General features: G+C 35.3%; 1 protein-coding gene across 8 annotated transcripts in view; it reads right to left on the bottom strand.

Moving 5' to 3' along the window:
* The window catches only part of LOC101742414 (rap1 GTPase-activating protein 1), a 391261-nt gene that overhangs the window by 21857 nt on the left and 351181 nt on the right, over window positions 1–18223 (bottom strand). For all 8 annotated transcript variants that reach the window (XM_062675431.1, XM_038019546.2, XM_062675449.1 and 5 more), the window contains 2 exons: window positions 12990–13128; window positions 8990–9177 (listed from right to left, as the gene is read on the bottom strand). In XM_062675431.1, the coding sequence (XP_062531415.1) occupies window positions 8990–9177; window positions 12990–13128 (327 nt within the window). The remainder of the gene's footprint in view (window positions 1–8989; window positions 9178–12989; window positions 13129–18223) is intronic.

The raw sequence follows: 18223 nt of genomic DNA, 5'->3' as shown, positions 1-18223 counted from the left end.
AACTATATATTGTATTATGTTAATCAAAATTAAAAGGGATCAAGACTTATGGATTTTTAAGCTATTGCATAGTTTTTATTGCGGGCCTTGAGCGCGGCGACCGAATCATGAAATTCCGTAACGAAAAAAACATTACACCCCTTACTCCGCCTACCATGTAGCTCGCGTTCAACACATTTACACGTTGCGCTTGTGTAGTGTTTGTGAATAAGCGCGTGGCGTGACGTCACACTGCATGTGCATCATGAAAAGTCTGCCCATCATGAAAAGTCTGCCCATCTCTCTCTCGCGCGGTCTAGCTTATGAGTGTGAAGGGGACAGTTAAGATTTTGCTTTTATTAAATAGCGTGGTCTTGTTTTATTATTGTTTTAATATGAAATTATCATTGTTTAATTATAACTGCATAAGTTGATAAAAATGCAGTTCCCGAGTGCCACACGTTTTTTTTATTTTATAAATAAGTTTTTTTTTAAATATGCTTTTTATTTTGTTTTTATTTCTTCTATAGGGACTTCATACCACAAAGTTCAAGGTAGGCAACGGTATTCACTTTATAGTGTCTATGGGTAACAACTTAACAATAGGTGAGCCATAAGCTCGATAGTTAATTTAATTGAATACAAAGAAGAAAAAACAGCAACTCTAACGACATTTCCCATAATTTCATTAAACAAAGTTTGAAGCATTTAACAACTAAATCAAAGGCTTAGCTATTTTCCGTTTACTAAATTTATGAATATAACCCTCCAATGAAAGCGACAATCATTTCTTAGGCCCATCATTTTGCGTCAAAAACGAATTGTCCCAAAACCAATTTCGCTTTATGAAAAGGCTCTTTACTTATTACATCCGTTCGTCTTTTGTTATTACCATCTGTCAACGCAAGTAATGGATTGGAATTTGAATTAGCGTAACGTTTAAGTTAAACACGTAATGATTAACTGTCACATTATTCGATATAATGAATAGATTATACATATTGGATGTTATTTTCAATGAAATACTTACTGTTTTTCAAAATTGACGGCTAAGCCCAAAGATACAAAGAAAAATATTGTCAACAAATAACGTCAATTATATTTTTACTGGTGGTAGGACCTCTTGTGAGTCCGCACGGGTAGGTACCACCACCCTGCCTATTTCTGCCGTGAAGCAGTAATGCGTTTCGGTTTGAAGGGTGGGGCAGCCGTTGTAACTATATTGAGACCTTAGAACTTATATCTCAAAGGTGGGTGGCGCATTTACGTTGTAGATGTCTATGGGCTCCAGTAACCACTAAACACCAGATGGGCTGTGAGCTCGTCCACCCATCTAAGCAATAAAAAAAAAGTAAGCTAGATTTTTTAGGAAAACTCGTATATGTAAAGATGTGAAGCTTGCGTCAATTTTGATGCGCGTAGGTAAATTGACATCAATTTCCCACAGCCTTCGTTCAACGATAGCGACTGCCAAAATGTATTTACGTGTCAGAGTAACGCAGGGTATTGCATTAGCGATGGGAGCGACGCATTCATCTGGCCTAACCCTTGTGGGGTCACAACGACCCATTCAGCTTTTCAGGGCTGATAGCATCCGATTACTGTATTTATACGAAAGCGTGGGAATGAGCGTTGAATGATATAATGTTTGATTCGTTTACATAATTATCTGTCGGTTAGCATCAAAATGAGATTAATCATCGCTATCAAACACCTTCGGGGAGAGAGTGAAAGAGAGAGAGAATACATTTTTAACTGTAGGCAGCGGCTTGGCTCTGCCCCTGGCATTGCTGAAGTCCATATGCGACGGTAACCACTCACCACCAGGTGGGCTGTACGCTCGTCTGCCTACAAGGGCAATAAAAAAAAAAATTGCACACCAAAACACAATTAGCCTTAATGCCTCAGGCATTAAGTCCGCCATTGTACTTATGTGCATTAAGTTGAATAAATAAGAATAAATAAATTAGCATTCAAAAACAGTCAACAGATAGTAGAATTGTACAATAGGCTTTCTTATCGCTAAAACCGATCTCTTCCAGACAACCGTTTTATCTATAGAAATTCTGAACAAGATAGAGCAGGTATGTTGCGATATATGTACTATTATTAAAAAAACTTATAGCTATTGTTGACATAGATAATACACATAAATTAGTTATAGAGTAAGCAACTCAAGCATTCAACAAGAATGTTTACGGGCGTCGGCCACTAGATGGCTTCGCTTCGATTAGTTTCTCATTGCTCCTGTAGATGGCAGTACCATATTACCTAACCTATATTTTATTTATAATGAACGATTTTGTAACTTTTCAGAAATCACAAATTGATAAAATTTAATCAATTTGTCTATAACAAATAAAGACTTGTATGATTTTTTTATTTTTATTTTCTGTGTTTAGTTATACCTTAATTAAATGCCTTAAATTTAACAACATATAAGTTTAGGGGTATCCGCTACGAGATGTCGCTAGTTTCTATACAAAAAAATATTTGTTTTAAAGTATGGCAGTTTCAGGGCCCTGGTTGTTGACACGACCATCCTGATGGACGTGAGCAATGCCAGGGGCAGAACCAAGCCTACCGTACATTTTAGTGAGGAGATCTTTTTTTTTCTATGTAATACTTCGCTACTACTGTACAATCGGTCACCCGTCGCTTGGGACGAAGGGCTCGACCAGTAAATTAACCCTGAGACACAGCCCACTGAGTTTCTCGCCGGATCTTCTCAGTGGGTCGCGTTTCCGATCCGGTGGTAGATTCTGATTCGTGTTAGCAACGTCGTCAGATTTGAGCCCCGTGAGCTCACCTACTAGTTACGGTTGCGCTGGAATAGCCTCTCAAGGCGACCAGCAGAAGAAGGAAAAAAAAAATTATGTACAATTAATCTCTGATTTCCCGTGTGAGAGTTGCGCTACCATGTCAGATATACAAATTTGATATACGAACAAATTAAAAATTACCTAACAGTCCCGAATAGAAGTTTCGCATAATGATATTTAAATTAGACATAGTTAATACGTGAATAAACTTGATTTTTTCGTGTAACGAGGCCCATGTTCCGATCTGTAGGAACGATAAGGTTTTGATACGAACTGACCGGGGACTCAAATTGCCCTATAATGTTGTAATCACCGCAATCTACATGCCGAGAAGTCGGTGCATTGAGCGTGAAGTCAGACCGTTCCGCGTACGTGAACTCAGACGCTTTTTCCCACTGTGGTGTTCCGTCTGGGGTGTTTAGGTAATGATTGGAGGTAGACCCTTGATCGCTGCTACGATTTCAATTAATTATAAATGTCTTTGAAGTATTTTCGTTCGTTATAACGTGAAAGCATTAAAACAGTGAGAAAATATTACACACTAGCTTTTGTCCGCGACTTCGTCCGCGTAGAATAGTTCACAAATAATGCTTTATTTTAGAGCAAATTTTGGTTAGCATAAAAAACGTTATAGTGAGCCAACCTTAACACATAGACATATGCTGTCGTGGACTTATTTTAATTTTAGATCTTTTAAAGGTGAACAATTCTGTCATACATTATTTTAGCGAAACTTTAACGGTTTCTGCAGCGCACGCAGCGGAAGCTCTCAAAAGGGAAAAAAACCCCAATTTTGAAACATTATTTATTGGTACTTCGCTTGTCTTAGCGTGATGTTATATGGTGGTATAGCCTTCTTTAATAAATAGGCTATCTAATACTGAAAGAATTTTTCAAATCGGACCAGTAGTTCCTGAGATTAGCGCGTTCAAACAAACAAACTCTTCAGCTTTATAATATTAGTATAGATAATAGTGTTAAAGAGGTTGCCTGAGCGAGGCATCATGTCACCGAAAACTATATATACCGATTGAGACGGCTCGTCGGTCGGTAGCCGACCACCGTTGCTCATGGGCATCACCAATGTGTGAAGCACAGTCACATTACTTTCTCCGAGCAATCACTTTGGCTATGTCAGTCAACCCCGTTCTTTTACGAATTTTGGTATTACGCACCCTATCACGAGTGAATCAATATTACTAGTGGTCCCCCGGTAGTCTCGGTAGTTATAAGTTTGGACATTATTATGGTTCTATTGTCAAATACTTATTATACTTCTATAATATCATATTTCACCAAGACTACACTACAGACAAATAATATGAAAGATAAATATTTACCTATTCTAAATTTGACCACAGACTATAAGTAATAAAAAAAGTTTGACAATAAACAAATAGTATACGTATGTGTGTCAAATACATGGTACTTAGTGTGTGTAATGTTTCGTTTAATGATTTAAAGTATTAATAATGCATAATTAAATTGCATAAACATTCTGCATTCCTTCTCTATATTCTCTATAAGTGTGAGAAATTTCATACTCCTCCGTCCGCGCAATTTTAGCAAAAAGGGGTACAAAGTTTCGGCTTTACGTATTAATATATAAATTAAGAAACTATTCTTTATTGAAAAAAAACAATTTATGAGCTCCTTGAAAATATTTTATTATGTCATAAAATACTAGTCTTAATTTATGATAATAATATTATCGATGTGCCAATTACAAAAGTTATGTTGGTAGCGCATTTATTATCCGGGTACCAGCCATATTAGTTGCGGTGGCGAACTTCCGGTGCAGCATTATGCACTTACACGGCTTCTGAGTGATGGGCCGTGCGCGTCTCTGTATGCATAGCTAGCTTTATGTACATTCACTCGCAATAAACTGAGCGATAAAGCTTCGTAACTTTATTACAAATCTCCTTGAAAACGCAATGAATAAATTAACATTTTGGAACAATTCGAATGCAAATAGAGAATGGTTGGTTTTGGCTCCATGAATAAAACTAAAGCTATTAAATAATGACAGTTTAAAGATTTTTTTCCTTGATAGATATATGAAGAATACAAAAAAAAAATTACAGGAAAAAATATTTGTAATAAATTTCCGTTTTTAGAAATACTACCATGATAATATTGATGAATCATTATTCGTGCTTTAACAAAAACATCATCGATCCATAAATTGCTGGAATAACATTAATAAATTGTCAACTGACAACTGTAATTCCGAAGAAATGGAAAATTGGAAGCTAGCGTCTGAATTCATTCAATTGATTTCCATGATCCATTCCCACAACTCTACCAATTGATTTGTAAAAAAAAAACGAGAAAACTCATCCCGTTTCTTAATTAAAGAAACAATGGTGCCATAAATATCAAAGCGTCACGTTTCAAACAATTACTGGCAAGTACGAAGATTCGAAACGAGACGAAAAGGTAGAAAAAGTATTTAGTAGGCGTAAGGCGTGGGTATGGGAAAGTTCACACGTGTTTATCTGTGCCGATCCTACGCGGTATAGTATCGAACCGTAGCATAGTGGCGAGCGAAGCGGGTAAAATTTAAATTAAAGACTTATTGTTCCGCAACTAGTAAAGAATCTGGTAACACATCGTGCTCATCGCTTTAAGAATACTATAAATACCTATACTATATAAGATATAAAACTGTTTAATGCCTTAAAAAGGCAGAAAAGCTTGCACATCACTTTATGGAAGGCTATTGATGCCAATGAATAGAGCAGTCTCAGAGCACAACTGCTACCGTAAAATAGGCTCTTTAAGTTATTGAGGAATTCTTAAAGGTTATTTCATAAAGTTACAATTTACGTAATAATTCTGCTGGAAACGTTTTGCAGCAAAGTGTTTGATGGTCAAACTGACAATTCTTAGTTCGCGAACGAGTGATACATAAGATGGTGGAAAGGAGAAGCGAGTAGCCCCTCCATTTGCTCCCCGGATCACTCCCGGTGTAACAGTCGTCAGAATATTCTCCGAGTTAATTGGCTACTTTGGGTAATGGCATGCCGAACGCTTCCAAGCTGTCCGTGCGATGGGGATCATAGGGGATTCACACAGGTCGGACGGAGTTAAATGAAAGCAGTTTGCCTCTGAGAACACTAATAGAATTAAACACTATACATGAAACCAAAATGAGAATTACAGGGATTTATAAATCAGAGGTTTCTAGGGCAGTTGTTGGAGGCTAATTTAGCGTTTGTCTTCAAATAACGCTCACGCTTTGAGAACATAATCACTTTACAATAAGTACCGTTAAAATAAAAGTAAAAATATTAAAGTGTGAAAAAAAATATAATCGCTACCGCTATTCCAATGAATTTTTACCTAATCTGACGCTATAGGGAATATAATATCAATGCCGTAAAGCTGTACAACTGTACAGATTATCATATGTTAACAATATTTAAAAAAACTATGACTACCCATATATTTCAATACTGTAGGATGGAAGGTTTAAAATTATTTGTATATTTTTCATATATTTAGACAATGAAGTATCAAGAAGCGATCATTTTACTAAAACAGCCACAAGTTCAAATGTGTATGGTGTATTTTTTAAAAAGGTTTATATTTTGTGTAGCGTATTTATCTCTACATTATTTTCTGTCTTTGTATTATCAATATATGTACCGTAAAGCCTTTTCATTAAAAATGTTTAAAGAAAAGATATTTAGAACAAACAAATTTCATGGAATATCAAAGTGTATCTAAATCCCCTCCACAGCTAAGCTTAAGGTACCCAACCACCTACCCGCCACCGTTTCAATCGGCCCACACACCGTCAATAGATAGGATTATATTAATACGGACAATGTAAACGCTTCGCCCATAAATTGTATGCCAAAAAATGATCATTTGAAATTAAACGAATCCTACCGAAAATATAGCGAATATTTTTACAAGCCTTTATTGGAGTCGAGTTCAAAGCAGAATTACAAATTCCACCACAGAACATGGAAATTAAGTACCTATATCAATCATGTTTGAGTCAATAAAACAAACTAAGATGAAAATTGATGTCTTCTGAAATGTAATTACTAAATAATTTGATTAGCACCATCATTGAGTTAAATTGAAAGAAAAATAATAAGAGAGTGAGTGTGAGAGGATGCAGGCAGCGCAGGACCGGTCTTTGTGGCGAGGCTTGTGGGAGGCCTATGTCCAGCAGTGGACGTCCATGGGCTGACAAGAAGAAGAAGAAGAGTGTGAGAGAGATTTTCTTACGTTTTTAATCGTAACATTTATATTTCGATGTACAAGAAACATTTAGGATTCAAAGTCGAATAAAGAAGGACTAAATCAAGGAGAGGGCATGCATTAATGCGAAGCGAAGCAGGTCTAAGGAAAGTCGAAAACACTTTAGTCTTTATTACACTATCTTGATAAATTCACAATTTAATAATTTCATGCTCATGAAGGTCAAGGCATAAGGACATCGACATGCAAGCGACTGATTAAGATACATGTTGAACATGTCAAGGGAAACGTGTTTAAGTGGATACGGAACGTTTTTAAAATGTTTTTTTTTAATGCCGAGAGCACCCGAAACGTGTTGATGCATGTGCTTCTGTCTTTTTAAAGTCCGCATTTTGAATTCCACAAATTCGATAATAATTTCAAATTGACGGTAAGTCTACTGGTACTACAGTGTAGTAGAAGCCGTTATTCGTCGGTAGATATTCGATTTAAGGTGTTACAAAAAATGCGGCCACCCAAAAGAATTTCAATAAAAAAAAATTAATACGTTCTTACGAATGCAAAAAGAACGCGTAAAACATCCGCGCAATTGGCACCGGCGACGCGGCTTGCTATTTCCATTCGGCAGACAGCTTGGCGCGCAAATGTCAGATACTCAGCGGGTACAACCGGAATTCGTGTCAGGATGTTTACGGAGATTTAAGGGGAACGAAATTATTAGATCAAAATTACAAGGCCTTTTACGCCTAGAGTTTCTGAACTATTTTATTTTCGACTAGGCCTCCGACGAATCCTTGGGTTTGACTTTATTTTATTATCTATTTTAATACCATTATATATCCCACCTCATCGGGATTTAGTTTTATTTACTAATTAGCTGTACTCGTCCGCTTCGCTGGGCATTTGAAATTAACATTATTATTTCTCACCCCCACAAAGATTTTCATCATTAACGCCCCCGCAACTGGTGTAGGAAGTCCAACACTCATATAAATATTAGCCTATCCATTAAGTACATGTATTTTCTACATGAATACCAAGATTCAAGTCAATCGGGTGCATGGTTCAGTAGTTATAACGGAACATCCGTAAAAACCACTGTAGATTTATATATAGGTATTAGCATAGAGTATAGATTATAATTATCTAGTAGGTTAATACAATTAGATAATTAAGAATTGATAATGTTCCCGATTTGCCTTACGAATAGTAAGTCTTCAATCAACACAATCTTTATTCTTGAACTTTTGTGATTTAACAATATATTTAAATAGTAAACGTAAAGTATTTGAAAAAAAATTTTGATTGTCGTATCCTATTCGTTATACGATTTTGCACCGTAAAAGTATTTTTCGTTTTTCTAGAACAATTACATTATTCGCGTGATGTGTTTATATCACATGCAACTAAAATATTCCTAGTGATGTCGCACCAGTTAAAAAAAGTACACAAGTCACGGATTCAATTAAGTAATCCGTATTATGATTTGTGTATTTCTTCAGTTTATTGTACATCTTTGTAGTGTCGTCGAACTCAAAACGTGACTTAGTACACGGAAATTCCTATAGTTTAACATTTACAAAAATTTATATTCCGCGATGACTCTTTGTGATTGGCAAGAATTTTTTACGTTTGAGAAATCTTTTCATATTTCTGTTATTCATTCTCAAGATAGGTATTATGTTTCACAATGAAAACGGAATCAACACTGCTTAATAGTGTTGATTCTCTTTTTTTAACTATTACGCATTTGGATAAAATATCTGGGCATTTTTTTTTTTTATTGCCCTAGTAGACAGACGAGCATACGGCCCACCTGATGGTGAGTGGTTACCGTCGCCCATGGACTTCAGCAATGCCAGGGGCAGAGCCAAGCCGCTGCCTACCGCTAAATATTTTAGAGGGCATTCTAGAGGCACAATCTTCATCAAATATGGAAAACTGGGTTATTCATACAAACATCTTACCTGGCCAAGGAAATATCTCCTGTAGTATGTGGCGGTTTCATCGGTGTCGATGTTGTGCCGTCTATTGGACTGCCGCGGGGTCCCAGGCTGCGGTCTTGGCGCGACTTCCTCGCCATCATGTGGACTATCGTCAACTCCGTCTACCCAGTAACCTCCACTTGGAGGTAGAACTATGGTCGGTGGGGTTCCTGAGAACAATATTTTTGACTTAAAAATATCTATAGTTAGACGATCGTGGTTTAAGAATATTTATTGATTAAGCGTATCTTTTTTTTCTAATGGCAATTTAGTATCAAATTTATTGTTTTTAATACAATAATTAGCTGCATTTTTTTACAAAAATCTTCGGAGTAAGGAAGTCACGAAAACACAGTATTAATTCTTTCAAAGCCTTAAATATCTGGTCGTCACTGCCAAGGCCGAATGATCAGTTAAGCTTTTATGAAAAAATTGACAATAAAGTTAAAGCCCCCTTTAAAGCTTTTCCATTACTTTTTAATAAGTTTTAAAACAGAAAACCATTGATGACGAAACTTAAGTTTCCGACTTTGCCAAATCAGTGCCAAAGTCAAAAAAAAAATACAACCAATGTACATTAGATGAAAAATGAACTCTTAGGTGCAATTAAAAAAAATTTTTTTCTAAAATGTTTACTTATTTTGTCGTAACAACAATAAAAGTAAAGTTCGCCTTTGAATATTTTTTTTAGTAAAATAAATCTAGCCGTCGTATTGTTGATCACGGTTTAATAACATTTTCTTCATAACGTATTACGCTACAAAGCAGCGTAGAGCTGTCCTTTTGAGCATACCGCTAATTCCGAAACTCCAGACAGCTTTGGGCGGGAGAAATTTTTACATTGCCTTCAATACGTCCAAGCTTCATTGTTCTCGGGCTTTCGTCGTCTCTATTAAAGGCGAGTAATGCGGAAAACCCGTTCTGTTCATACAACGGACAGTGTTTTTATGCGAAACACATATAAGTAGATATTTGTCATTTCTTATCTTCGTGTAATTCGTTGTAATGTATTAAAGATACCTACCTACCTACCTATCAAGCCTTTTTTATGATAAGATTTATTTTAAACTAGCCGACCCGGCAGACTTCGTAGTGCCTCAATCGATAAATAAAAGACCTAATCTTTTGTATAAAATAAACTTAAAACAAACAAAAGGAATCCGTCCGACGGGGGATACATCAAAGGAAAAACAAAATTATTATTTTTATTTAATTCCGAGCATTTTCATATTTATCTAAATCCTTTTAAACCTTCTCTGGACTTCCACAAATAATTCCAGGCAAGCCAAATCGGTCCAGCCGTTCTCGAGTTTTAGCGAGACTAACGAACAGCAATTCATTTTTATATATACAGATAGATAGATTTGTTTAATTGTTGATAACTTCTCTAAACATTACAGTATTGGCAACTGAAGTAGTCGTTAAAAATGTAGATTGATATCTCCGATGTGAAGATATTATTATAAAACTGTAACGGCTATTTATTTGTGCTTTAGACATATTTCAATGATTTATCAAATTAAGTGAGGTAACAAGATGATCTAGCTATATCTAATCTATATCTATACTAATATTATAAAGAGGAAAGATTTGTTTGTTTGTTTGTTTCGAATAGGCTCCGAAACTACTGGACCGATTTGAAAAATTCTTTTTCCATTAGAAGCCGACATTGTCCCTGATGAACATAGGCTATTTTTTTTTATTTTTTATTTTTTTAATTTTTTGGTTTCATGTGTGTTTTAATGTTTCCGAAGCGAAGTGAGGGCGGGTCGCTAGTTAATTTATATTTCGACTTTGTAATTATAACATTAAACTACATGTGAAGAATTCATTGGTACATTGAATATTTCTAGCTGCTTAGCAAATGTAACACTTAGCAGTAACACTTAGCAACCATTTATCACATTGCAAAGTTTGAAACGTGAGCCACGTTCTAGAAGTCTATTCAACATTCTGCAATACCTTGATTTCCCAAGATGGTGTCGCGCCTGGTTGACATTCATTTAATTAATGTTTTAATCAGCTAACTAAAGCTAGGTAGTACGTAGTTTAAAGATCGCTTTCTCAATCATCCGATAAAAGTTTATCACAAAATAAAAAAATTAAAAAAATTACATAATTTCACTTTTACGCAATATTTAATTTAGTTGATAGGTAAAACAGTTTGAGTTTTTATAACTCAAAAAGGAATTTTTGAAAGTTTAAGTAGTCCATTTATAGTTAAGCTTAACAAAGCTTTTTTCGATCTTTAAGATTTCTTGAATATTTTTAAACATAAAGACTCTCGTTGATAATTTCAAAAAGTACTTTCACACCTTCTTTCTCAACATTTTCTATACTTTCACTGAGAAGAAGCAATGCCGACAGTTATCTAATAAAGGTTTTCTTTGTTACTCACAATTCAATTGCGTAGTATCCAGTTTGTCTTTTAATATAAAAATTGAATTTATTATCTATACTTATTACTTATAATATTATATAATATAATATTATAAAAAGGAAAGATTTGTTTGTTTGTTTGTTTCGAATAGGCTCCGAAACTACTGGACCGATTTGAAAAATTATTTTTCCATTAGAAGCCGACATGGTCCCTGATGAACATAGGCTACTTTTTTAAAAAAATTTTTTAATTTTATTTTTTTGGTTTCTGGTTATTTGGTTTGGTTTTGGGTGTATTTTAATGTTTCCGAAGCGAAGCGAGGGCGGGTCGCTAGTATTTTTTAAACTTGTAGTGTATAAAATTGTTGATGAAGCCGATTTTTGGTCTCAACTGTTATGTTTATCGTGTCGTACAATGACTGTCTTGCAAGCTAATTTGAACTTACCGCGTTATATGTATGTTGCGTCATAATAATATGCATAATGAAGACCAGTATGTAAGTAAATTTGCGCAATTCTCGTCATTACAACCGGGTCAATATACTTTGAACGAGCCGTTTTGGTGAAGCTACATATTAATTTAATATTCTGTAACGGAGCTCATGAATAACTTAGCACAATTTTAATTATTATTTACTCTCTAATATTTCTGTTGTCTTATTTTTTATCCTTAAATGTGGCCTAGATACGATATTTGTACGGCCTTTTCATGGACATCATCGACATTGATACTTATGTATTTAATTCTTGTGATTAAATCTTAAAAAATTTTAAGTTTTTTTTATTTATTGCTTATATGGATGGACGAGCTCACAGCCCACCTGATGTTAAGTGGTTACTGGAGCCCATAGACATCTACAACGTAAATACGCCACCCACCTCGAGATATAAGTTCTCAGGTCTCAGTATAGTTACAACGGCTACCCCACCCTTCGAACCGAAACGCATTACTGCTTCACGGCGGAAATAGGCGGGATGGTGGTACCTACCCGTGCGGACTCATAAAGGGTGCTACGATCAGTAAAGTTGTCTTTTTATTTTATTTTAGGTCTTTGTAATTAGTAGTAAGGCGTTTTGAAGGCGCTAATGAGTAGGTTTCAAGCACTCGCCTGCTTCTGCCAAGAAATAATGTAGTGCTGTGTATGCAAAAAATAATACATGGTTGAAAAAATTGTTATCTAATGCATTTTACTTTTAGTTTCAAAATAGACGGTGCCATGTGCATAATCATGTCCTATGTGTTCCCAGAACTATTAAACACAGAACAGCCTGTAATCTATTTATTTGTCGATCCATACTAATAATTACCCACTGGTGGTAGGACCTCTTGGGAGTCCGCACGGGTAGGTACCACCACCCTGCCTATTTCTGCCGTGAAGCAGTAATGCGTTTCGGTCTGAAAGATAGGGCAGCCGTTGTAACTATACTTGAGCCCTAGGAACTTATATCTCAAGGTGGGTGGCGCATTTACGTTGTAGATGTCTGTGGGCTCCAGTAGCCACTTAACACCAGATGGGCTGTGAGCTCGTCCACCCATCTACGCTATAAATTAAAAAAATAATACTAAATCTAATAACAGAAAAGCGAACCTCAATTAACTTACCAGGCTTCGAAAGAATCTCTTCCAGGAGCCTCTGACTGGCCTGACAAGCAACAGCTGGAGATGGTGGAAGTCCTGAATACTGTTTGTCTCTAGTGGCACTTCCCACGGGCACCGAGTGACGGTTCTCCGGCCGGGTAACCTACAGAAAAAAAATCATATTATTAATACGCTTTTATTAGTTTCAGACGTATGTGTATGTAACGGAATCTTTGAACATGATTTTGACCCCCTTCAAAATGTTGAATTAACTCGAAATTTGGTATACTTATTACTAGTATAGTTATATATAGTAGTTATATACTTAGTAAAAAAATTAATTTCTACTAAAAAATGAAAAATAAATAATAGTTAAAAAAACTGCATGGTATCAGTAGTTATAAATATTTTATGAACAGATATGAGTAGAAGGGTTATTTTGATAATATCCTGAAAAGCTCTACGCGTTTTTTTTCAATAAAATCATGTTTTGTTACACTATTTTTAATTCAAATTTATTAAAATTTATTTTCTATTTTTCAGTCGGATTTTCTATAAAAGCGTATTTTGTTAGTTTTTTTAAACTATTATTTATTTTTCAGTCGGATTTTATATAGTATAGTAAACGCGATAAATGTCACAGCATATCTGGTTTTAATAAACCACAGAAACTAATTAACAGTACAACGTGCATTTGGCCGAAGCCTTTAGTTACTGTGGCACCGTTGCTATAATAATGTAGCAGCACATTGTTGTTTAATGGCAGGCAGCGGCTTGCCTCTGCCACTGGCATTGCTGACGACCATGTGCGACGGTAAGTACGGTAACCACTTACCATCATGTGGGCCGTATACTCTGCCTACAAAGGCAATAAAAAAAAGCACATTTGTGATCGATACTCTTCATATTTTTCTCCACGTTATCCCACTAGGTGGGTCGGCACAGCGAATTTTTCTATTCCATTCTCTTCTATCGGCCGTCATCTCAACACTCACTCCTCTATCTCTGACATCTTCATTCACACAGTCCATCCATGTTTTCTTCGATCGACCTCTTCCCCCTCTACCTTGGCACCAGCATTTCCATACATCTCCTAGTCACATGCATCTTCTCTCTACGCATCACACGCCAACCGTCCGCTTTTTTATTTGTTAATTACCGGGGCTACTTTCACACTTCCTCTACTACTAAATATACAACAAGCCTAAAATTCATACACACCACTAAGACTTAATATTTTTTGAAACCAATATATGTTTTTTTTTTATTGCTTAGATGGGTGGACGAGCTCACAGCCCACCTGGTGTTTATTTATTTATTTATTTATTTATTAAGTCGCACCAACAAAGTGATCATCAATACAAAACATTGACAAATTGATAAAAGTTCATGTTAAGTGGTTACTGGAGCCCATAGACATCTACAACGTAAATGCGCCACCCACCTTGAGATATGAGTTCTAAGGTCTCAGTATAGTTACAACGGCTGCCCCACCCTTCAAACCGAAACGCATTACTGCTTCACGGAAGAAATAAGCGGGGTGGTGGTACCTACCCCTGCGGACTCACAAGAGGTCTTACCACCAATAATTACGCAAATTATAATTTTGCGGGTTTCATTTTTATTACACGATGTTATTCCTTCACCGTGGAAGTCAATCATGAACATTTGTTTAGTACGTATTTCATTAGAAAAATTGGTACCCGCCTGAGATTCGAACACCGGTGCATCGCTAGATACGAATGCAACGGACGTAATTTCATCAGTAACTTACTACATTTATATTTATATTTATACACATGATAGTATTTTCTTCGGTTTTCGCGACTCGTAGACGTAATTCAAATACCGACGACTATTCGTTAGTTACCACGAAAACTGTGAAGTATTCAAAACGTTGGAAAGAGTTTACGGGCAATAAAAAACGCGAGATAATAATACCGTAAAAGTATTTTTAATTATGTGTTCATGATTTGATTTTCCAGTATTATCTTAATTTGTTAGCATTATACTTTTTTGTGAATTTTGTGAATTATATAATTCAAATACCGACGACTATTCGTTAGTTACCACGAAAACTGTGGAGTATTCGAAACATCCGAATGAATATACGGGCAATAAAAACGCGAGATAATACTACCGTAAAAGTATTTTTCATTATGTGATCATGATTTGATTTTCAGGTATTATCTTAATTTGTTAGCATTATACTTTATTGTAAATTTTGTGAATTAACCAACTGGAATTAGTACGGGTTAATTTCATTTAATTAGTCAATCTTAATTCCCACAAATCAAATTTACAGTCGGTTTTGAATGCACAGCGGATTACCCCAATTTGAATGAAGCTTATGGAGAGCTATTGAAATCTACTAATTGACTAGTTTGTTGGTCATGAAATGCGATCTAAATGGATTGCTTTTGGTTTAGTTGAAGTGTTAGTAGAAAGGAAGCTAATTCAGGGCTATAGACGGAGACGTAAGTAGCCGTGACGAGGTTGGCGTCCATTGAACTCATACCGTGGGATTTCATTGCTACTGTTTGTAACTGTACTGACCCATAATTGTCAAGCGGTAAATTAAGTTATGGAAACTATCGGAACTAGAGCGCGGAACGTCCAGAGGTGTCAATAATAATTTAAGAATTAATTTACTGTTCACAGGCATGTAGTTTTTAGAAGCGACAAAACATGCGCACGTAAATTTAATGATCTATTATAACTAATGATTAGCGCTTTCGTGTCGCATTTCAAATCCCAAAAAAAGAGTATTTGTGTATTTGTTCATGACCTACGTATTTAAAAAAAAAAATTCATTTTTTTTTTTGTAAATGTTTATTTAAATGCGTAGACCTGTGATCAATCACAATACCGACTTAGTGTAATGTTAATACCGGAGTCCGTGGTCATCATAACTTGAATACCGATACCCGCTCTGGTGTAAAATGAAAAATTAATTACGTAGCTCATCCGCCCCAACCAATCAAATCGGAACGCATAACTACTTCGCGACAGAAAAAGGCGTGATAGTAGTTAGTACCTATCTTTATAAAATTACAATACACGATTTTATTGTTTTATCATGGAAGTCATTCGCAAATACATGTTACATACTTTCATTACAAAAAATGCCCAGTCGTTTTGCTCGATATCAGTACAATGACGTCTTTTTGGCCACGACTTCAGAATTAATTTTATTGACTTTAAATTTGGTATAGTGGACAGTACTATCAAAGTCAAAATTTAGACCAGTTGATCGGTTGTTTTTTGTCCCGTCTGTTGCTTTAGAGTATGTAAATATGTATGTAATGCTTAAGTTTGTAAATATGTGAAGTATGTAAATAATGCAAAATCCATAATAATCAAACCAAAATATTGAAATATATATATATATTGTAGTACAAAATTTAAATAAATAAAATCGTCTGCCTATCCTACATTTTATAGAAAAATACACATATAGCAAAGAAAAATATTCGGCCCGTTTACATTCGCAACGTTGGTAGGCCGGTCAAATTTACCGTAGCCCTGTAAAACTATCGGAAGATTAAAATTAGACACTGACGGAAGCATTAGCTGAACTGTTGACGGTGACTCGTAACAAATAGTAGCGTGGAAAACTTCGAGCGAATTCCACTTTGATCAAATTAATCTGACGTCACGCTGTGGCCATGTTTACTTCCACGCACGCAACCACTGGAATCAAATGTTGGAACGCTGGTTGGAATTTACAGAAGTGCCAAAACTAAGCGAATTAGCTGCCACGACCCTAATTAGAAATTCTGCGCGTCCGATTTCGAGGGTGAACCACACAACTGAGCAGATAGAACTGTTTACTAGCTACAAATCGAGAAAACCCAACATTGGAAATGCATTAGGTAAAAAACATAACAACCTATTGCTAATTAGATTTATGAAGATCCAAGTTGTTTAATTATAGATTGTTCATTAATAAGCTTAAACTCGACAGCAGAGTACTGGAACGATATAACTTTCTATGGTCTAAATGTATTACTAGTTATTGATTAAGATCCCTAAAATATATTGACACCAGAAGCATTATGTCCAATCATATTCTATTGTGTAACCATTCAGGTATGTAAACAGCCTTATTTAAAGTCCTTTGTCAGCACTACCGTCTTGTAACTAATTATACAATTTTACACAATAAACCGGACCTTCAAACTAAATGGACGTATTATTTCAACTCTTCTAATCTATCGTGACCAGACCACACCACAATATACTTTGCAAATAATTTATGTATATAATTTTAAAACTTAAAAATAGGTAATAAGTTGAAGCAACATTTAATTTAACAATTTTTATCCTGTTTTACTGGTTTTACTGGTCGGGATATTAGAGCCAAGTTAAAAATTTATCGTATCGTCATCGGACCTCGATGCGTGGGCATATTTTCAAGTTAATCAGACTTTTGAATTCCGTGAAAATGAAGTTTCAAAATTCTGTTAAATACAAACAAATAAACATATCTTATAATATATCCCGAGCTAATAAAAAGGTGTTGAAAACCGTTTTTAAACTGCCTCATATTATGTAGTTTGAAATTTTATCTTGTACCTCAAGTCCACATTTTTTTCTTTTCTTTTATTAAATATGTGTTTCTCTAAGATTTTTGATGGTACTGATATATATCTTTAAAACTAGTCACGATTTAAAATGTTCAAGAACACGTAGATATTATGTAATAATTTCCGGCCAAGGTTAAATCTAATTAGGCCGCTGTGAAACTTGCGTAAACCACAGAAACCAGACACATCTGAAAGGTTTCATTGGAACCGAATAAACAGGTCTAATTATAATAGATTTATTAAGTTATTTAATTAATTTACTATTTCAATTTATACCATTGAAAGTAAGACTAATATCTTAAAGATGGCAGACCTTACTAGCTGAACTGAACTTATGATCAACTTTGCATTAGTACCGGAACTCATAGACGTCACAACTAACTGTCGTCACCAAGTTTAAGACGTAAGATGCAATATTCAATTGTGATATAACACGCTTGTACTAACCAACACCAATGATTCCTTATAGTGGGAATAGTCAAGACAGTGTCACATACAAGCGTTTTCAATAAGTCCTAAAACCAGTAATACATTCAGTCAAAAATTATCGAAATTGACGATTTGGTTATGGTTTCAAAGTCTAGTTTTTTTTGTTGTTGTTGTTAAATTGGTACCGCTGTTTTCCATTTTGGCGCAGAGTTTGGATTGCATCTGTTATTTAGATTCAAT

This window comes from Bombyx mori, chromosome 3 (assembly GCF_030269925.1).
Source record: "Bombyx mori chromosome 3, ASM3026992v2".
Lineage (NCBI taxonomy): Eukaryota > Metazoa > Arthropoda > Insecta > Lepidoptera > Bombycidae > Bombyx > Bombyx mori.
Note: the sequence above shows the minus strand (reverse complement) of the source record. Positions and strands in the feature narration are given on the sequence as shown.